This window comes from Erythrolamprus reginae, chromosome 3, assembly GCF_031021105.1.
Source record: "Erythrolamprus reginae isolate rEryReg1 chromosome 3, rEryReg1.hap1, whole genome shotgun sequence".
Lineage (NCBI taxonomy): Eukaryota > Metazoa > Chordata > Lepidosauria > Squamata > Dipsadidae > Erythrolamprus > Erythrolamprus reginae.
This window is the reverse complement of record NC_091952.1, coordinates 9,265,158-9,283,879: the sequence shown is the minus strand read 5'-3', so window position 1 is coordinate 9,283,879 and position 18,722 is coordinate 9,265,158. Positions and strand designations below refer to the sequence as shown.

The 18,722-nt window shown below is 40.4% G+C and overlaps 1 protein-coding gene across 1 annotated transcript in view; it reads right to left on the bottom strand.

Annotated features, from left to right (window-relative positions):
• Nucleotides 1-219: 219 nt before the first annotated feature.
• CHRNA4 (cholinergic receptor nicotinic alpha 4 subunit) overlaps nt 220-18,722 on the bottom strand; it is a 104,964-nt gene continuing 86,461 nt past the window's right edge. Inside the window, exon 6 of the mRNA XM_070744462.1 lies at nt 220-345. Coding sequence (XP_070600563.1) covers nt 220-345 — 126 coding nt within the window. The remainder of the gene's footprint in view (nt 346-18,722) is intronic.

The following is an 18,722-nucleotide window of genomic DNA, read 5'->3' as shown; positions in this document are numbered from 1 at the left end:
CCCACCCCGACCCCCTCAAAGAGATATAGAGGATGACCATGGTTTTAGGCAAATGACGCAACCTTGGAAGGCAATCCCGGAGCTTCTAGGAAAAAAGTCATGCGCTGATGTGATGGTATATTATGAATAGCAGCCAGCCCAAGATGAAAGCTTGGGCTTTCCAGGGTGGACTTCCATCTGCTGAACTTAATCGATTCCGGTTTCCAGGCTGGGCTGTTCCTAGATCATCCCTGCTAGCCAAGGCGGGAGGAAAAGTCCCACGGTTCCCAGCAAGCAGACTAAGATAAACATCCAGAGGAATATTCTGTCAATGACCATGGCCACATATTTCCAGTCTTCTTTCACCTATAGAGAGAGAGAGAGAGAGGGAGAATCAGAAGCAAAACATTCATAAAAGATAAAGGTAAAGGTTTCCCCTGTCCAGTTGTGACCCAATGTGAGGAATCATTCAGTCATCTGCACTGGTTTGGTTCTGCAACCCAACAAGATCGGCACAGACTTCAGAGGAGAATCAGAACTGCAGAAAAAACAATTGCTGCCAACCTGCCTTCCATTCAGGACCTGTATACTGCGCGAGTCAAAAAGAGGGCTGTGAAAATATTTATTGACCCCTTGCATCCTGTTGTGGTCAGCTCTGGCCCAGCTCCTGCCCCAAGGACTGTGGATGTGGGGGACACATCCACATGTTGCAGGCCTGTTTTGCCCCCCGGTGAAATCTGCTGATGAAGGCTCCTCTAACTAAGACGACATGAGTGACAGGGAGGAGGAGAGTGTGGCAGACAGCTCAGAAGGAGATCAATTATCTAGCTCCTCCTTGGATTCAGAACAAGAGTTAATGATACAGCCACGCATGTGGAGAGCGATGCATAGGCAACAACAACTGAGAGATTATTATCAAAGAAAATGAGGCCACCTGTGGTTGGGTGGGGCTGTGGTAATTAGTGAGGCTGCTATAAATAGCAGCCTGTGGGTTTGGCCATTGTGGAGGATTATCTGATCATTGTGTTTCATGACTGCTTTGCTGACTTTGATCTTTGTGTGCTGATTTTTCCCCACTTTGAAACTAACCCAGAGCAAAGTGTGTTTCACTTTGTGAAAGAAGAAGGACTGTGAATTGCCTCACAGCTGCAAGCTAAGTATCACAGAACTGATAAGGGACTTGTACAAATTACCAGTTTGTTTGGAGACCAGTGCTCTTTGCTATACCAAAAGAGGGCTTAGGTTAAGTGAATTTTCATTATAAAGAACATTGTTTTGAATTTTCAAACGTGTGTGTGTCTGAAATTGTATCTGTGCATTTTTGGGAGGATTCTACCAGAGAGCTTGACAGAACACATCCTGGACATAAACTGTTTCAACTCCTACCCTCAAAATGTCGCTACAGAGCACTGCACACCATAACTAGACACAAGAACAGGTTTTTCCTGAATGCCATCACTCTAAACAAATATTTCCCTCAACACTGTCAAACTATTTATTAAGTCTCCACTACTATTAATACTAGTTTTGTCTCATCCCATTTTCTCCCACTTATGACAGTATGACTGTAACTTGTTGCTTAAGATTTTTATTAATATTGATTGTTTCCTCATTGCTTATTTGACCCCTATGACAATCATTAAGTGTTATACCTCATGATTCTTGACAAATGTATCTTTTTCTTTTATATACACTGAGAGCATATGCACCAAAGACAAATTCCTTGTGTGTGCAATCACGCTTGGCCAATAAAGAATAAAGAATTCTAAATAATTCTTTGCTAAAGGACCAGTGTTGTCTAAAGCAGGAGTAGGCAAAGTTGGCTCTTCTGTGACATGTGGACTTCAATTCTCAGAATTCCTGAGCTAGCATGATTGGCTCAGGAATTCTGGGAGTTGAAGTCCACAAGTCATAGAAGAGCCAACTTTGCCTATCCCTGGTTTAAAGATGCTTTTGTGGTCAGGTGGCCAACAGGACTACATGCCAAGGCACACAGAATGCTGTTACCTTCCCACCAAAGTGGTACCTATTTAGCTACTCGCATTTGCATGTTTCTGAACTGCTAGATGGGCAGGAGCTGGAGCAAGGAACGGGAGCCCATCAGGCAGCACTTGTATCTCAAACCCAGGCTGCCACCTTTCTTCCTGATAAGCTCTGCATCTTTAACCACTGAGCCATCACACCCCCAAGGCATTCATAACCTGGGAGAAATAATCAATCGGCTTCTTGCGACAGTGATGTCAAAATGTGCAAATCCCAGAATAGGCTTCTGCCACAGATGACTAAATTGAATATGAGCCAGCATTGTGATGTGACTGCAAACAAAGCCTGGTGCACCATTTGCAGCCCTATTTGGACCGGGAGTCACTGCTTACAGTCACTCATGATCTCATCACCTCGAGGCTTGACTACTGTAACGCTCACTACATGGGGCTACCTTTGAAGAGTGTTCGGAAACTTCAGATCGTGCAGAATGCAGCTGCGAGAGCAATCATGGGCTTTCCCCAAAAATGCCCATGTTACACCAACACTCCGCAGTCTGCATTGGTTGCCGATCAGTTTCCGGTCACAATTCAAAGTGTTGGTTATGACCTATAAAGCCCTTCATGGCACCGGACCAGATTATCTCAGGCCTAGGGGGAAAGAGTATCTCAATTCCCCCATGCCTGATGGCAGAGGTGGGTTTTAAATAGCTTACAAAAGGCAAGGAGGGTGGGGGCAATTTTAATCTCTGGGGGGAGTTGGTTCCAGAGGGCCGGGGCGGCCACAGAGAAGGGTCTTCCCCTGGGTCCCGCCAAGCGGCATTGTTTAGTTGATGGGACCCGGAGAAGACCCACTCTGTGGAACCTAACCAGTCGCTGGGATTCGTGCAGCAGAAGGCGGTCCCTGAGATAATCTGGTCCGGTGCCATGAAGGGTTTTATAGGTCATAACCAACACTTTGAATAATATACTTGTTACTGACATATTTTAAGATATATGCATTGATGTATATATGGAAATTGTGGAGAAACAATAAAAAAATTACATTAAAAGATACTTAAAAAATAAAGTCAAGTTTGATGCCCCATTATCCTGCTAACATACATGCAGGTTGGTCTTAATCTGCTCCCGATTTACAAATGCCATCGGGAGAACCGGAGACAATGAATTTCATCAGCTTAAGGTTTTTACAGCCTCTTTTTAAAAAAACAGTTTGCCGGCGACGCAGAGGACCTGGGAGAGCTGTGGCAACATCACCGTAGGAGTCAAGGGGAACATTAGCTCGTGTTTAATTGGCTTGTGATACCTTGGGAACGTTAAGTAACATCGGTGTGTTAAATTAAGCAAAAGCTCGTTGCACCTGGCTGGCTATCTGGTTGTTGCTGTTGTAAATATATTACTTACAGCAACAAATTTCCCCCTTTTTAAAACTACTGGCTCCCAAATTTATTAATTTATTTTTATTTATTTATTTATTTATTTATTTATTTATTTATTTATTTATTTATTTATTTATTTATTTATTTATTTATTTATTTATTTATTTATTTATTTATTTATTTATTTATTTATTTATTTATTTATTTATTTATTTATTTATTTATTTATTTATTTATTTATTTATTTATTTATTTATTTATTTATTTATTTATTTATTAGATTTGTATGCCGCCCCTCTCCGTAGACTCGGGGCGTCTCACAGCAATAATAAACAATATGTAACAAATCTAATAATTTAAAAGAAACACTAAAAGCCCCATTATTAAAACCAAACATACACACAAGCATACCATACATAACTGTATAGCCCCGGGGGAGATGTTTCAATTCCCCCATGCCTGATGGCAAAGGTGGGTTTTAAGGAGTTTACGAAAGGCTATGCAGCCAAGCTATGCAGCTTGGCTGCATAGCTAGAGGTATAACAAGCAGGAAGAGGGAGATTATGATCCCACTATATAGAATGCTGGTGAGACCACATTTGGAATACTGTGTTCAGTTCTGGAGACCTCACCTACAAAAAGATATTGACAAAATTGAACGGGTCCAAAGACGGGCTACAAGAATGGTGGAAGGTCTTAAGCATAAAACGTATCAGGAAAGACTTAATGAACTCAATCTGTATAGTCTGGAGGACAGAAGGAAAAGGGGGGACATGATCGAAACATTTAAATATATTAAAGGGTTAAATAAGGTCCAGGAGGGAAGTGTTTTTAATAGGAAAGTGAACACAAGAACAAGGGGACACAATCTGAAGTTAGTTGGGGGAAAGATCAAAAGCAACATGAGAAAATATTATTTTACTGAAAGAGTAGTAGATCCTTGGAACAAACTTCCAGCAGATGTGGTAGATAAATCCACAGTAACTGAATTTAAACATGCCTGGGATAAACATATATCCATCCTAAGATAAAATACAGAAAATAGTATAAGGGCAGACTAGATGGACCATGAGGTCTTTTTCTGCCGTCAGACTTCTATGTTTCTATGTTTCTAAGGCGAGGAGGGTGGGGGCAGTTCTAATCTCTGGGGGGAGCTGGTTCCAGAGGGTCGGGGCCGCTACAGAGAAGGCTCTTCCCCTGGGTCCCGCCAAACGGCACTGTTTAGTTGACGGGACCCGGAGAAGGCCAACTCTGTGGGACCTAACCGGTCGCTGGGATTCGTGCGGCAGAAGGCGGTCCCGGAGATATTCTGGCCCGATGCCATGAAGGGCTTTATAGGTCATAACCAACACTTTGAATTGTGACCGGAAACTGATCGGCAACCAATGCAGACTGCGGAGTGTTGGTTTAACATGGGCATACCTAGGGAAGCCCATGACTGCTCTCGCAGGGTGATCCCGCTGTATAGAGTGTTAGTGAGACCACATTTGGAATACTGTGTTCAGTTCTGGAGACCTCACCTACAAAAAGAGATTGATAAAATTGAACGGGTCCAAAGACAGGCCCCGGCCCTCTGGAAACAACTCCCCCCGGAGATCCGAACTGCCCCCACCTTCCTCGCCTTCCGCACAACCTTGAAGACCTATCTCTGTCACCAGGCATGGGGCAACTAATGTATCCCCTTCTCTTACCATTAAGAGTTATGAAGTCCACAAACCTTAAAGTTGCCAAGTTTGAAGACCTCGGCCATAGACATTCCATTCTATGTCTGCAGTTTAATGTTTCCAAATGTAAAATAATGCACTTGGGGAAAAGGAATCCTCAATCTGAGTATTGCATTGGCAGTTCTGTGTTAGCAAAAACTTCAGAAGAGAAGGATTTAGGGGTAGTGATTTCTGACAGTCTCAAAATGGGTGAGCAGTGTGGCCGGGCAGTAGGAAAAGCAAGTAGGATGCTTGGCTGCATAGCTAGAGGTATAACAAGCAGGAAGAGGGAGATTGTGATCCCCTTATATACAGCTCTGGTGAGACCACATTTGGAATACTGTGTTCAGTTCTGGAGACCTCACCTACAAAAAGATATTGACAAAATTGAACGGGCTACAAGAATGGTGGAAGGTCTTAAGCATAAAACGTATCAGGAAAGACTTAATGAACTCAATCTGTATAGTCTGGAGGACAGAAGGAAAAGGGAGGGCATGATTGAAACATTTAAATATGTCAAAGGGTTAAATAAGGTCCAGGAGGGAACTGTTTTTAATACGAAAGTGAACACAAGAACAAGGGGACACAATCTGAAGTTAGTTGGGGAAAGATCAAAAGCAACGTGAGAAAATATTATTTCACTGAAAGAGTAGTAGATCCTTGGAACAAACTTCCAGCAGACATGGTAGATAAATCCACAGTAACTGAATTTAAACATGCCTGGGATAAACATAGATCCATCCTAAGATAAAATACAGAAATAGTATAAGGGCAGACTAAATGGACCATGAGGTCTTTTTCTGCCGTCAGTCTTCTATGTTTCTATGTTCCTATGCTACTGAATTGTGTGTATGTCCAACTAACAAAATCCTTTCGTTAACTACTGGCTATCTTGCAAATACTGTAAGGCAAGTGTGGTACTTAACACACACCCCAACACTGTCTGAAAACCTTCCCTTTTTAAAAAAAATCAAATGATTGAACACTTGTGGAATGCCTATTCACAGGAAGTGAGGGCTTTTTTTTCACACAAGCCAATTCAGTATTTGCTGGAGGCCGCAAAGTTCTTGTTTTAGCCATCAGCTGTCTAAATCCCCAAAAGCCTGTCTCATTTGCAGGCAGAAATTTATTTCTCCAGTTTCTGTCCAATTTCTTTGGTTTTGCCAATCTCTATATTTCAGCCCCTTTCCCCGGAGTCATGTGAAATTAATATCAAATGATCTCCAGAGAGCAATTAAAGTCACACTGTATTTGAAGAGAAGGGGAAAATCAGACGAGAAAAACCATAAAGAGCTGCTTTGTGTTCTGGAGGACAGTTTAAAATTAAATTGGGGATAAAGAACAATTCACTTCACACACTCTAGAAACAAAGAAACATAGAAACATAGAAACATAGAAACATAGAAACATAGAAACATAGAAACATAGAAACATAGAAACATAGAAACATAGAAACATAGAAACATAGAAACATAGAAACATAGAAACATAGAAACATAGAAACATAGAAACATAGAAACATAGAAACATAGAAACATAGAAACATAGAAACATAGAAACATAGAAACATAGAAACATAGAAACAAAGAAACATACAAACATAGAAACATAGAAACATAGAAACATAGAAACATAGAAGTCTGACGGCAGAAAAAGACCTCATGGTCCATCTAGTCTGCCCTTATAAAATTTCCTGTATTTTATCTTAGGATGGATCTATGTTTATCCCAGGCATGTTTAAATTCAGTTACTGTGGATTTATCTACCACGTCTGCTGGAAGTTTGTTCCAAGGATCTACTACTCTTTCAGTAAAATAATATTTTCTCATGTTGCTTTTGATCTTTCCCCCAACTAACTTCAGATTGTGTCCCCTTGTTCTTGTGTTCACTTTCCTATTAAAAACACTTCCCTCCTGGACCTTATTTAACCCTTTAATATATTTAAATGTTTCGATCATGTCCCCCCTTTTCCTTCTGTCCTCCAGACTATACAGATTGAGTTCATTAAGTCTTTCCTGATACGTTTTATGCTTAAGACCTTCCACCATTCTTGTAGCCCGTCTTTGGACCCGTTCAATTTTGTCAATATCTTTTTGTAGGTGAGGTCTCCAGAACTGAACACAGTATTCCAAATGTGGTCTCACCAGCATTCTATATAGCGGGATCATAATCTCCCTCTTCCTGCTTGTTATACCTCTAGCTATGCAGCCAAGCATCCTACTTGCTTTCCCTACCACCTGACTGCACTGTTCACCCATTTTGAGACTGTCAGAAATCACTACCCCTAAATCCTTTTCTTTTGAAGTATTTGCTAACACAGAACTGCCAATACAATACTCAGATTGAGGATTCCTTTTCCCCAAGTGCATTATTTTACATTTGGAAACATTAAACTGCAGTTTCCATTGCTTTGACCATTTATCTAGTAAAGCTAAATCATTTACCATATTACAGAGCCCTCCAGGAATATCAACCCTATTGCACACTTTAGAGTCATCGGCAAATAGGCAAACCTTCCCTACCAAACCTTCCCCTATGTCACTCACAAACATATTAAAAAGAATAGGACCCAGAACAAATCCTTGTGGCACACCGCTTGTAACCTGACTCTGCTCAGAATACTCGCCATTAACAATAACTCTCTGATGTCTACGCTTCAGCCAGCTGCAAATCCATTGAACTATCCAGGGATTAAGTCCAATCTTCACTAATTTATCTATCAGCTCTTTATGTGGAACCGTATCAAAGGCTTTGCTGAAGTCCAGGTAGGCAATATCCATGGCACCACCTTCATCCAACACCTTTGTGACCTAGTCAAAGAAATCAATGAGATTAGTCTGACACGATTTGCCTTCAGTAAAGCCATGCTGATTTGGGTCCAATAAGTTATTGTTTTTTAGGTGCTGATTTATCCTCTTTTTGAGTAGAGTCTCCAGCATTTTAACTACCACTGATGTCAAGCTAACTGGCCTGTAGTTACCAGCTTCTTCTCTACTGCCCTTCTTGTGGATAGGCACAACACTGGCCATTCTCCAATCCTCAGGAACTTTTCCTGTTAACAAGGATTGGTTAAACAAATCAGTCAGGGGGGTAGCAATGACAGATCTGAGTTCTTTAAGAACTCTGGGGTGGATGCCATCTGGACCCATTGCCTTATTTATCTTTAATCATTCAAGTTCTTCTAAGACATCGGCTTCTAAGATCACTGGAGCTGAATCCGTACAGCTGGAAGCAATGCAATATCCCTCTATAGTATTATTTTGTAAGGTGTCTTTTGAGAAAACTGAACAGAAGTAGCTATTGAAATGGTCAGAGATCTCCTTATTCCCATTAATGCATGTATTATTCCCGGTACTAAGCTTCGTGATGCTGCAGTTTTTCTTCTTCCTATCACTAATATATCTGAAGAAGGTTTTATCCCCCTTCTTTACAGATTTGGCAATTTCTTCCTCTTTTGAGGCTTTAGCAGCATATATTATCTGTTTCGCCTCCTTCTGTCTCATTTTATACACCTCCCTATCAGCTATACTTCCAGACTCTTTATACCTCCTATAGGCAGCCTTTTTTTCATTGACCATAGCCCTTACATCATTGCTAAACCATAGTGGTTTCTTCTTCCTTTTACCTTTAGTTGTCTTACATACAGTCCAGTGGCTTTTAAGATGGCCTTTTTTAATACAGTCCACTGGGTTCTCGCTCCTGCCATTTTATCCCTCCCCTTTAATTCATTATCTAAATATTCCCCCATTGCATTAAAATTTGTTTTTCTGAAATCCAATACTTTGGTTGCATTATAGGATTGCTCACAATGAGTTTTTACATCAAACCACAAACATAGATGGTCACTGCAACCTAAATTTTCTCCCACCTTGACCTCTGAAACCCAATTCCCATTCGTAAAAACTAAATCTAGAATATTCTCCCCTCTAGTTGGTGTCTTAACCAGCTGTGCCAGAGCTGCTCCTGTAAAGGCCTCTACTATATTCTTACTTTTGCATGTAAGGGCACTGGGGATATTCCAGTCAACATCAGGCATGTTGAAATCACCCATAACCACAATATCTCCCTTTAGTGCCATTTGGGAAATTTCATCCACCATCTTGTTGTCGTATTCCTCAGATTGCCCTGGAGGCCTATAGATCACCCCACTCTAATCCAGTGTTTCTCAGCCTAAGCCTCTAGAAGATGTATGGACTTCAACTCCCAGAATTCTCTAAGTTGCCAAGCATCTGAATTTTGATTACATGATCATCGAGGATGCTGGGAAGGTTGTAAGTGTGAAAAACGACGATAGGTCACTTTTTTCAATGCTGTTGTAACAGTCACTAAACAAATTGTTGTAAGTCTAGGACTACCTGTAACAAATCCTTGGACAGCAGGAATGGAATGGAATGGAATAGAATGGGATGGGATGGAATAGGATGGGATGGGATGGGATAGAATAGAATAGAATAGAATAGAATAGAATAGAATATGAATTTTTATTGAGAATAGAATAGGAATTTTTATTGAGAGTAGAGTAGAGTAGAATAGAATAGAATAGGAATTTTTATTGAGAATAGAATAGAATAGAATAGGAATTTTTATTGAGAGTAGAGTAGAGTAGAATAGAATAGAATAGAATAGAATAGAATAGAATAGGAGTTCTTTATTGGCCAAGTGTGATTGGACACACAAGGAATTTGTCTTTGGTGCATATGCTCTCAATGTACATAGATGAAAAGATACATTAGTCAAGAATCATAATGTACAACGCTCAATTATAGTAATAGGGTACGAATAAGCAATCAAATCATATTAGGAAACAATCAATATAAATCATAAAAGGATACAAGTTACAGTCATACAGTCATAAGTGGGAGAAAATGTCTGATAGAAAAATTTTGGTTACTTCCTTTAAGTCTTGAGTTGAATTAATGGAGGAGGAAGCGTCACCATTTCTTTATAACTTTCTACCCATCATCTTCTGCCCATAGGTTGACTCAGCCTTCTATCCTTCCGAGCTGGGTAAAATGAGGACCCAGATTGTTGGGGGCAATATTTGCTGAATCTGCAAACCGCTTAGAGAGGGCTGTAAAGCACTGTGAAGCTATATGTAAGCCTAAACGCTAATACTATTTTATTTTTCAAGTTTGCTTTGATATTTTAAGGGCCCAAATAAACTCCTGCCCCTTTCCCTGTGTGTACTTGCAAGGAATTTAGGAAATCACCCTTTTCCTGACATCCCATTGGCCTCGGCCCCAATTCCCAATCAATTTTGCAAAACGGAGTTGCAAATAAGTAGACATTTAAAAAAGCAACAACCCACCATTGATCTGGAAACCTATTATGTGTTTAACAAACTATCCCTTCATACCCCCATTCAGTATACCAGTGAAATATGGATGCCACAGGAAAAAGTTGTGTATATTAAAGGCTCCTTCCAAGTGAAGAATTGATTTTTTTTGTGGCTAAACAAGAAAGCTGGAAGGTAAGTAGTAAAGGGTGCTCCAAAAAATTTATCATGCAAATTAAATCATGGGCTGCAGATTCTGTCCTACACATTGGGAAGAAGAATCTGAACTCCAAATACGAACTGAATAATCAAATTATCACAGATAATCCCCACTTGGTTAAAGACCTTGGTATACGAATAACAAAAGATTTAAGTGCCAAAGCCCATTGCAACAATATAGCTAAGAAGGCTTCAAGAGTTGTAAACCTAATCCTACGTAGCTTCTGCTCTGGCAATCTCACATTACTTACCAGAGCTTACAAAACTTTTGCCAGACCCATCCTCGAATACAGCTCATCTGTTTGGAACCCATATCGCATCTCAGACATTAACACCCTTGAAAATGTCCAAAGATACTTCACCAGAAGAGCCCTTCACTCCTCCACTCGAAATAGAATACCCTATGAGACTAGACTTTCAATCCTGGGACTAGAAAGTTTAGAACTAAGACGCCTTAAACAAGATCTAAGTATTACCCACAAAATCATATGGTGCAATGTCCTGCCTGTCGGCGACTTCTTCAGCTTCAACCACAACAACACAAGAGCACACGACAGATTTAAATTTAATATTAACCGCTCCAAACTTGACTGTAAAAAATATGACTTCAGTAACCGAGTTGTCGAAGTGTGGAACTCATTAGCGGACTCTATAGTGTCATCCCCAAACCCCCAACACTTTACCCTTAGATTATCTATGGTTGACCTATCCAGATTCCTAAGAGGTCAGTAAGGGGCGAGTACAAGTGCACTAGAGTGCCTTCCGTCCCCTGTCCTATTGCTCTCCTATATCTCCTATACCTTTCTTCTATTCCTATATCTCTTCTTCTATTCTTTCATTGATATGTTCTATTACTATATCTTCTTTTCTATTATTTCTTAAATATATTTTACTATGAGTATCTCCTCTATAACCTTCATCATGTATTTTACTATGTGGATATAGATATATACCCACTAAAACCCTTATTGTGTATTGGATATAAATAAATAAGTAAGTAAGTAAGTAAGTAAATCAATCAATCAATCCTGAATGTCTCTTAATTTAGACTAGTTCTGTGATGGCAAACCTATGGTACGTAGAGCCATATCAGAGGGGATGCAAGACTTTGCCATATTTCAGCTCCAGCGCGCATGCGTGTGCTGGCCAGATGATTTTCAACCTTGGGAAAAGCAGTTTTGTCCTCTGGACGCTTCAGGGAAGCTTCCTGAAGTCCCGGAGGCAAAAAAAATATATCACCCAACAGACAAATCAGAAGTTTGGGAAAATGCATTTCTGGTTTGCTGTTGTGCTATTTTTTGCCTTCTGGAGCTTCAAGGAAGGTTCCCTGAACCCTCCAAAGTGCAAAATACAGCACAACAGCAAACCAGAAATGCATTTTTCCGAACTTCTGATTTGTCTGTTGGGAGATTTTTTTCACCTACCAGGCTTCAGAGAAAAATAAAAGAATGAAATACCTCTTGGCCAACAACCAGCCAACACTGACAAGGCAAATCTTTGGCGAGTCTTTGGAGAGGGGTGGCATACAAGTCCATTAATCAGGGAACTATAGCAATCGCAAAAGCATTAAGACTTATAGTGCTGGGTCCTCATTTGACCCACCTTGGAAGGATGGAAGGCTGAGTCAACCTTGAGCCAGTGGTAGGATTTGAACTGCTGAACTACAGCTAGCAGTTATTTATTCATTTATTTATTTATTCATTCATTCATTCATTCATTCATTCATTCATTTATTCATTCAGTTAGTTAGTTAGTTAGTTAGTTAGTCCAATACAAATTGAAAGTTAAGGAGAATAAAAACGTGTAGTAGTAAATATCAGGGAAGGGATAGAAGAAGAGATATGAGAATAGAATACATCAATGAAGAGTAGAGGAAGGATATATGGATGGGAGAAAAGATATATAAAATATAGGAGAGACAATTGGACAGGGGACAGAAGGCACACTAGTGCACTTATGCTTGCCCCTTACTGACCTCTAAGGAATCTGGAGAAGTCAACCGTGGAAAGTCTAAGGGAAAAACATTGGGGGTTGACACCACGGAGTCTGGTAATGAGTTCCATGCTTCGACAACTCGATTGCTAAAGTCATATTTTTTACAGTCAAGTTTGGAGCGGTTGATATTAAGTTTGAGCCTGTTGCGTGCTCTTGTGTTATTGTGGTTGAAGCTGAAGTAGTTGTTGACAGGCAGGATGTTGAAGCATATGATCTTGTGCGCAATACTTAGATCATGTTTAAGGCGTCGTAGTTCTAAGATTTCTAGACCCCGGATTGTAAGTCTAGTTTCGTAGGTATTAGCTGAAGCAGCCTGCAGTGCTGCACTCTAACCACTGTGCCACCCTGGCTCCTACCAGGAGAAAACCACCCACCCATCACCCATTCATACTAACAGGGTAAACTATGATGAGCTTTTATTTGTTGTCATTTCAGATATTCCTCCTATTACATATACGGCCAAGAAGTTCCCTGAGAACTATTTAAATATATTTCTTTAATACTGAGTACAGGTAAAACTCAAAAAATTAGATAATTGTGCAAAAATTCATTTATTTCAGTAATGCAACTTAAAAGATTAAATTTGATATATGAGAAACATAGAAACATAGAAACATAGAAGTCTGACGGCAGAATAAGACCTCATGATCCATCTAGTCTGCCCTTATACTATTTTCTCTATTTTATCCTAGGATGGATATATGTTTATCCCAAGCATGTTTAAATTCAGTTACTGTGGATTTATCTACCACGTCTGCTGGAAGTTTGTTCCAAGGATCTACTACTCTTTCAGTAAAATAATATTTTCTCATGTTGCTTTTGATCTTTCCCCCAACTAACTTCAGATTGTGTCCCCTTGTTCTTGTGTTCACTTTCCTATTAAAAACACTTCCCTCCTGGACCTTATTTAACCCTTTAATATATTTAAATGTTTCAATCATGTCCCCCCCCTTTCCCTTCTGTCCTCCAGACTACACAGATTGAGTTCATTAAGTCTTTCCTGATACGTTTTATGCTTAAGACCTTCCACCATTCTTGTAGAAGGTCTTAAGCATAAAACGTATCAGGAAAGAGACTCATTACATGCCAGACAAGATAGTTCTAGCTGTGATTTGTCATAATTGTGATGATTATGGCATATAGCTTATGAAAACCCCAAATCCACACTCAGAAAATTAGAATATTACATGCAATCAATAAAACAAAGATTGTACACAGGACAGTATCGAACCTCTGAACAGTATAAGCATGCATATGTACTCAGTACCTGGTTTGGGCCCCTTTTGCATCGATTACTACCTCAATGTGGCGTGGCATGGAAGCTATCACCCTGCGGCACTGCCGAGGTGCCATGGAAGACCAGGATTCTTAAATAATGGCTTTTAGCTCTTCTGCATTGTTTGGTCTCATGTCTCTAATCTTTCTCTTAGCAGTGTCCCATAAATTCTCCATGTGGTTCAGGTAAGGCGGGTTTGTTGGCCAATCAAACAGTAAGTGTGAGCATGAATCTTCAGTGAAGCCAGCCTCCCTAACCACCACCATCCAGATATTTTTGACAGCAGCATGGAAGAAATTTGCCAGGATCACCTTTTTCAAGGTCTTTTTTCCATGTGCATTAGCATTTAGACTTATATAGCGCTTCATAGTGCTTTACATCTCTCTCTAAGCGGTTTACAGAGAGTTAGCATATTGCCCCAAACAATTTACAGTACAAGTACAAGTGCACTAGAGTGCCTTCCATCCCCTGTCCTATTGCTCTCCTATATCTCCCATACCTTTCTTCTATTCCTATATCTCTTCTTCTATTCTTTCATTGCTGTGTTCTATTACTATATCGTCTTTTCTATTATTTCTTAGATATATTTTACTATGAGTATCTCCTCTATAACCTTCATCATGTATTTTACTATGTGTATATAGATATATACCCACTAAAACCCTCATTGTGTATTGGACTAAATAAATAAATGAATGAATGAATGAATGAATGAATAAATAAATAAATAAATAAATACACAATACATATTGAAGAGAATAGACATGAAGTATTATATATAAAGAGAAGATATAAAAATAGAGGAGAAGATATTTAAAGGAAGAAAAGATATATGATATATGAGATAAGGAGAGACAATTGGACAGGGGACGAAAGGCAGATTAGTGCACTTATATACGCCCCTTATTGACCTCTTAGGAACCTGGAGAGGTCAATCGTGGAGAGTCTAAGGGAGAAATGTTGGGGGTTAGGGTTTGACACTACTGAGTCCGGTAATGAGTTCCACACTTCGACAACTCGATTGCTAAAGTCATATTTTTTACAGTCAAGCTTCAAGCGATTAATATTAAGTTTGAATTTGTTGCGTGCTCTTGTGTTGTTGCAGTTGAAGCTGAAGTAGTCATTGACAGGCAGGACGTTGCAGCATATGATTTTGTGGGCAATACTCAGATCGTGTTTTAGGCGTCATAGTTCTAAGCTTTCTAGACCTAGGATTGTTAGTCTGCTTTCGTAGGATATTCTGTTTCGAGTGGAGGAGTGAAGGGATCTTCTAGTGAAGTATCTTTGGACATTTTCTAGGGTGTTGATGTCCGAGATGTGGTATGGGTTCCAGACAGATGAGCTGTATTCAAGGAGGGGTCTGGCAAAAGTTTTGTAGGCTCTGGTGAGTAGTGTGAGATTGCCGGAGCAGAAGCTGCGTAGGATCAGGTTAACAACTCTAGAAGCCTTTTTGGGCGATATTGTTGCAGTGGGCTTTAGCACTTAGGTCATTTGATATTAGTATTCCAAGGTCTGGGTCCTCATTTTACAACTGTCTTGCTCAACAGTGGAAACTTTGGTCTCATCTATGAGTCAGAAGTCAAGGACTTAACCTGTATACGTTTATCTCATATTTAAGTTCTGGTGGCATTTTACGGCCTCACTTCACGGTCTACTGGTGATCTCCAGTATAGGATTTTGTGCAGATGATATAATTCTACAGAAGGTTTTCCTGGATTTTGCAAAAGACAGAGAGGGCTGGAAAAAGAGGATTATTCAAAGGCTATTAAAAGCCTAGGGAGGATTAAAGAGAATTATTCCAGCTAAGAGAATAGTGAGTGGTGCCTTTGGACCACAAGGCTCTGTCATGGTGAAGCTAAGCCTCCTACAGAGGCCTATTAAAAATACAGCAATAATATATTCTTCTTTTATCACACGGTTCCCCCGGGTTCTATAAAATCAAGCAGAATAAGCCGCAACAATGATAATCAAGACCTAAAATATAAATACAGCTATCCACTTACGTACCAGAAAATAATCAACATCTGAAATTAAAAGACAAGGGAACTAAGCTACAGATACAGATAGTCCTCAAATTACAACGATGGCTCTGAAAAAAAAAGGGACTTAAAACCAATATTCACACTTATGACCACTGCACATACCTGTGGTCATACAATCAAAATTTGGATGCTTTGTCAACTGACTCATATTTAACTAATTTTTTTAGTTAACAGACTCCTGAAAAAATCCAAAAACCTTCTGCATTAGACCATCCAGTGTCTGTTTGAAGACCTGTAATGAAGGAGAACCCATCTTTGTAACAAAATCAGCCAATGAATAGGCACAGCAACTAGGTCAGCCAATGGGAACTAACCACTGAGTCTGTGCAGAGAATTGAAACTGAAACCTTAAGCTTAAGTTTCGGTGTGGCTCCAGTCTCCACTCTGCACTTTTCCACTCTGAACTCTGCTGAAATGAAACTAACTGTTCACTGCTGCCTGTAACTGATTGAAGAAGAATTCTACTTGTGGTGTTTTTGCTGAATTTCAAAATTAAGGGAGACTAGGATAGATCTATTTCGGCCTTGTTCTGGCCTCATCAGCTAGCCATACCCTCACTGGGACTTGAACTTGCAGCCTTTGCCTTGTAAGGCAGAGAATTAACCTCTAGGCCACAGGATCTGATCCCTTTCAGCTTACAAAATAATAAAATGCAATACAAAAAGATACAAGCAATAAGAGGAAGTCGAATATAATATCTAAAACTAAACCCCGTAATAAAACCCATTTGTATAAAAAGAGTCATAATCACATGCACACCATTCATAGTTTGGCCATGAAAGATATACAATTCATGTTCCCCAGGCCTGTTGGCAAAGCCAGATTTTCATGGTCTTACAGAAGGCCAGCACAGTGGGAGCAGTACAGACATTGGGGGCTAGTTGGTTCCATAGAGCTGGGGCAGCCACAGAGAAGGCCCTTCCCCATGGTCCAGCGAACCTACATTGCTTTCCCACACTGGCCTCCATACATGCCAGACACATAACAGTAGCATTCATCTTCCCTAAATATGTAACCTTCCTTTGCTGATGCCTATATTAAGGAAGTCTAGGGGTGGTGGGGGAAAGAGACAGAGAGAGATTGAAGAGATATAAAAGTTGTGCAAGAAATGTCATCCCTTTGTGAGTCACCTGCAAAGAAGGAATGGCATTTACTGTAGTTGTCTGGGGACAGAGAGTTTGGAGCTTTAAAATAAATCTTTATTCATTGTAAGCAACCTGGCATTTTTACTTGATGTCAGAATAGCAGAATAACAACAAAAAGACCTCATGGTCCATCTATAGTTATAGTTCATTAGATTTGTATGCCGCCCCTCTCTGAAGACTAGTCTGCCCTTATACTATTTCCTGTATTTTATCTTAGGATGGATATATGTTTATCCCCATTCTCTCCCCACTCCTTGGGTAAGCAGGGGTGGGCTACTGCCCCAACGCGGGGAAGGGGGGTACGCAGTGGTGTAGCAAAAATGGAGCTCTTCCCCAGAGCACCCAATTTGCACTGAAAGATGTTGAAAGAAAATGCAGGGCGTCCTGCATAAGTCATGCCCATAGTGTAGTAGTAAAAAGTTTGGTAGCTCTTCACTGGGGAGAAGGATATTGAAAAATCTCCATTCATACCCCTCTCCAGGAGAAGGATACAGCAAAATCTCTATTCCCTCTCTGCTCCAGGGGAAGAATACAGCAAAATATCCATTCCCTCCACACTCTTGGAGGAAGGATACTGCAAAATCTCCATTCCCTTCAAACTCTTGGGGGTAAGTGAATACCATGCCTGTATCCAACCCACAATGCACTAGCCAGAAACACAGCTCTCCTCTAAGTTGATCCGACTTAAAGAAGAGTCTGCATTAAATTTATTTATAAAAACTACAAACTGACAGAGTCACACCCCAATGTGCATGAAAGTATCTTAAAGTTGCCAAGGTAGAGAAATAGTGCTTTATATAAATTATTTCCTCCCTCCCTTCCTTTTCTTCCTCCCTCTCTCCCTCCCTTCCCCTCTCTCTCCTCTTCCCTAATCTTTCTCCTTCCTCCCTCCCTCCCTCTTTCTCTTTCCCTTTCTCTCTCTCTTTTCTTTTTTTGCCAAGACTTCACAGGATGACAGAGCACCACAAAAACAGAGGTTTTGCTGAAGCTCAAAATAAAAATAAAAATCTGATTGCCAGGCATCTGTTCCACCTCAGTTAAATGAAAGGGGTTTTGAACTATCTCCCTTCAGCTCACGATCAGGGCTCGGTCTGACTCCCCTGCGCATCACTTGTTTGGTTTTTCTGAATTTTGAAATGCCTTTTTATCACCTCCTCCTCTTGTCAGAAAACCCGAAAACCTACTCTCCCCTCCATCCCTCGCATTTTGCATCGCTGCATTGCTCTTTTTCAAATTCTAGAGTCATTTTTTGTAAATTGTAGACACAAGGGATCATGCAGCCTGGTCTTGTCCTCAGCTTATCTAGAAAGACAAATCCAATTAAGCTCTTTAGAAAAACGAGTGGTGAAACCCGCTATTTTCCATCCCTTCTTGGGTTTTTCTAATCGGCCTCTTGCAAGAAACACTCTCCCCACTTAGAGATAACAATTTTATGGACAGGTTATTAGACCCAGACGTGTTTGATACTCACTCCCTGGTGGGGATGTAGCAGCACTGATAGGAACCATTAAAATGCCCTGGTTTGCTATGCACACAGACGTGTAGTGGTGTTGTGATGTTCAATTCTCATCCCAATCCCAGGTGAGTCAATGGGCATTACCCAAATACAGTAGAAATGGGTTCCTCCTGGTTTGCATCGGTTCGCCCGAACTGGTAGCAAACTGCTAGTGATGTCATAGAGCCAGTTCTGTCGGTGCCTGTCCATGGATACCTCCTGCTTTTTTCTT